The 3,991-nt window shown below is 44.7% G+C and overlaps 1 protein-coding gene across 1 annotated transcript in view; it reads left to right on the forward strand.

Annotated features, from left to right (window-relative positions):
• Window positions 1-651: 651 nt before the first annotated feature.
• ORC2 (origin recognition complex, subunit 2) overlaps window positions 652-3,991 on the forward strand; it is a gene marked incomplete at its 5' end in the record, with an annotated part of 13,691 nt that continues 10,351 nt past the window's right edge. Inside the window, 5 exons of the mRNA XM_008946600.1 lie at window positions 652-795; window positions 976-1,062; window positions 2,281-2,370; window positions 3,110-3,141; window positions 3,864-3,921. Of these exons, the coding sequence (XP_008944848.1) occupies window positions 652-795; window positions 976-1,062; window positions 2,281-2,370; window positions 3,110-3,141; window positions 3,864-3,921 (411 nt within the window). The remainder of the gene's footprint in view (window positions 796-975; window positions 1,063-2,280; window positions 2,371-3,109; window positions 3,142-3,863; window positions 3,922-3,991) is intronic.

Consider the following 3,991-nt stretch of genomic DNA (forward strand, 5'->3'; position numbering starts at 1 on the left):
CAGCTTGCCTAACTTCCACGCTCCTGACGTGCTTACACGGGGACGGGATCGCGTCAGAGCGAGGTTCGAGTTGGTTGCTACAGGAATCTTCTGCTGCAGTCTTGACTCTTTAAGGTTTAGAACTTCTGTGGAGATGCTTAAAATTTGCCTCTGCAAGGCACGGAGCACCCTGATGTGACCTCGCTGTCAGTCGTGCTTTGAGCAGAAGGTCGGACAGATGGTCCCCAGAGGTGACTCGGCCTAAACTCTCCTGAGAGTACAATAATAGCCTGTAGGCCAAGTCTTTCCCACTTACTTCTCTTGGCTAGAGAAGACAGAACATGTCAAATACAATCCCTTTGCATGCGGTTTGATATGTCTATTTGTGAGTCACTGTCATTTCTCCCCAATGGTGGAAACTGGTGTGTGCTGCAACAGGGATCTTGTCCTCCTGGACTGCCAGGGCTGGCTTTAGTGGTAAAGGAGTGACTAATGGCTGTAGGGTCAACGGACCACCAGGGCATAGACCAGCTGTTCTTTTAGCAGAACATCTCTTCAGTGTTCTGTGTGTTTAGTGATTTGCACAACAGGAACTTGTTTTCTAAATGGGGTAACTGCATGCTCCTGAAGTAATGAAATAGGAAGAGGTTAAAGCTTTTATTGGAATCCTAGGTGTTAAAGCACGGAAGGACAAGACTCGGCTGACAGCCAGTGTAAAGAGATTTGTGAAGAAGCTCGAGGATGTTTCAGATGGTGAAGCTCAGGACATCTTGGAAGAGAAGAGCTATGTTGCTGCTCTTGGAATATGTGTCCAAGGTATTGGCAGGGGAATATGATAGGTAATGATTCTAGGATTTTATTGGGATGTTTATTTCATAAGACCTGCATATAAAGAGTGCTTTGAGCCAAATAAGTAAAATGTTGCATTCTTTCTTCCTTGGGTTGGGCATATACCAGCACTTTTTGAAAAGCTACAAGTAACGTTTCTTTTCTCAGACCCAAGTGGAAATAATGCAAGTGTAAGTGGTGGTGAAGTTTTCTCATTCCAGACTCCCAAACGCCACAGCAAAATGTCAGAGCTGGGTATGTTTTCCTCTTTCTTCTTTCACTCTTGCTGTGGCTATGATTTTTTTTTTTGAGTCCTGTGTTAACATGATTTGTCACTTCTGTTTATTCAAAAGATATATTTGCAGTACTTCAGTAGCTTTTATCTGGCTCTGAATCAGTCTTCCTAAGGAGCAGAAGCACAGGGCTTGGACAAAGCAAAGGCATGGTGGGAATAAGGAACACAGATAATAAACAAACACGTAAGAACTACAGGTTTCTTGATGTTGGCAGAAAGTCTGCATGTAATTGCCAAAGGATGGCTGGGGTTGTATTTGTGTACCTTAGGAGGGTATGAGAATAACTCATTACATAGCAAAGAGTCAAAAAAAGGCAATATTAGCTTTGTGTCCCACTTAAAGTGTCTGAGCATGCCTGCTGGGCTAGCTGTGCACTTAGGAGAAGCAGGCAGAAAGTGGCAGTTCTGGAGAAGGTAGGTGTTCGTCTTCAAATAACATCCTTGAGTCCTGCTGCCTCTACATTTCTTCTCACTTGAAGAGTCTGTGTGCCCAGCACCATCCGAACTTCATTAGTACGAAGGAGGATCCAAGGGAGAGTGGTCACCCTTCTGTATCACTGTGCAGAAACTTCCATACCTTGTTACTTGCCCTCTGCGTTTCTGCTGTGTCTTGGGAAGTTGTGTTGCTTACACCTCCCTCTGCCACGGGGTGAGTTTCACTGGTGTTCCCTCCTGGAGCCATGCCTCAGTGTTCAAAGGGAGTCGAGTCATACAGTGGAAGGCTGGCTCTCCTGAGGGACTCTTAGCTGGATGTGGGGCTTCAACTTCAGCTTGTTCTGCCAAGTAGCAGAAAGAAGTAAATAGAGTACAAGAACCCAGTTCCTGGGGAACTGATGTGTTTGCTGGACCTGATGCTCTGCTGTGTCCAGTGGAGGGGTTTTACAGGCCTAAGTCAGCGTGACCAAACACTGCTCTGATTTGAAGACGTGGTCCCCTAGGGAGCAAAGCATGCTCTGCCTTTGCCTTGGCTGTACTTGTAAAATGAATTAACTGAGGACTTCAGTCGCTGAAAATCTTTGTTTAGGATTACATTCATCGTCAGGGTTAGAAAAAAACCTGAAGCATCTGGTGCACTTCCTGAAGAGAGTGTTTCAGGTGTACGGCTCCATGGCTGACAAGCCAGAGCTGGGAGTTTTGTACCTGACATAAACTTCTTCCATTCCTCCTATTTACTGCAGCCTCTGAATTAGCCCAGACACCAGTACAGAGTGTTGCATCTGATCGCTCTGAGTGCCCTGAGAAGACAGCCAAAACACCTCAAAGCACCAGTAAGTCCTGTGATGTTTTGGGGAACTGAAACTAAGTGAATGGAGGTTATGTTTCTGCTTGGGTGCTGGAGTGGAGGTGTGAGTGCCAGCTTCTGCCATGCTGGATTATTCTAGTCAGCTTAACATAGACTGAACTGCGTGGTATGCCTGGCCTCTGGTTCAGCTGGGTGTCAGATCTTGGGTTCTGCCCTGCTGCTGTAAAGGAAACAGGAACTTCTCTCTCATCTGTTGCTGTAACACTTAACGGTTTCCTCTGTGTTCAGCAGCAATGCTTGCACTTCAGAGAGCTATGGGCTGGATTGTGTGGGTGTTCATGTCTGAATTGACAGTTTATTATATAATATTCAAGCATTCAATGCTGTAGAGAGAAATACAGGTGGGAGAAGTCAATGCAAGTTAACACTGGCAAGAGCATGTTACTCTGTGCTCAAAAATGGAGCCTTATGTGCTCAGGGAGAGTACGTCAGCTCGTTTTTCACCCTCTTCCCTGCTGCTGCTGGCCTCCCAAAATTGTGACCAGAATTAAAAGCTACTTTCTGTGGAAATACCATTGACTGTCTTTGTTCTGTCCTTGCCTACTTGTGATAAATTAGAGACTTCCCTCGTGGGATTAACCACACAGCTGATATTCTGGTGCAGTGTACCTTTGAACAGTGAATGCCCATTTTTCTAATGGACCATCTTGTGCTGCTGTTGAAAATATTCAGTGCTCTAAACAATGCTGTTTCTTGCTTTTCAGGAAGTTCAAGTTCAAAAAAAGTGCAGCTGAATGTGAGTGGTGACTACCTTGCTTGGGTTTTGTTTGGGGTTTTTGTTTGTTTTCTTCACTTTTAGAACTTAAACTGGCCAATTACTGTGGTTCTGGAAAGGAGGGACCTTGAAAAGCCTCACTCAGAGTACAGATGTCTCTCCTGATCCAACTGGGCTGGAGTAACTCCAGTGAGAACCAGAGCTACTCTTAATCAGGACTATGGGATTTAGAGTCAGTGGGCACATAGTATGTTTGGCAGCTTAATTAGCTGGGGTGGAGACTCATTCCTTGCATCACACAGATGAGGACGTTAGACAGTGCCATAGTATGCAGTTAAACTCATAGCTTTCCAGTTTCTTATCAAAGGAAGAAACAGCCTAAGTTGTAAGGAGTGTTGTTAGGACAGGAATTTAAGAACTGCAGTGCTGTTCAGTTTCTTACTTTAGCATAGATTTATAAAAAAATGAATTGTGGTAATGGGGAGGGTGTTAGCTGGTAGCATCTTTTGTGATGCTACAGAGAAATGTAGTCCAGAACAGCCAGTTGTGCTGGTGAAACAGTTGGCTTTCTAAAATGGTATAGCATCATACTAGAAGTGTCTGCACAGCTGACTGCTTTCCCAGTTTCTTGTGGGATGAAATAGCTTGGAAGTATAACCTCATTCTCTTTGTTTAGCAGAGGGCTGCTTTGAGAAGATACATGTTTCTTTTTCTAATGCATGCTTTTTTCTTTGCTGTTACAGAATGAAGAGGAAGGAACTGTGTCTACCACACCTTACAGACTCAGAAAGAGGATAGCAGGTAAAGATCAACCTTTGCAGTCAGCTCCTTGAGGCACTGTGTTCAGAGAAGAGCGGGTCTTATGGTGTGT

Source organism: Merops nubicus, unplaced genomic scaffold, assembly GCF_000691845.1.
Source record: "Merops nubicus isolate BGI_N331 unplaced genomic scaffold, ASM69184v1 scaffold18750, whole genome shotgun sequence".
In the NCBI taxonomy this organism is placed as follows: Eukaryota; Metazoa; Chordata; class Aves; order Coraciiformes; family Meropidae; genus Merops; species Merops nubicus.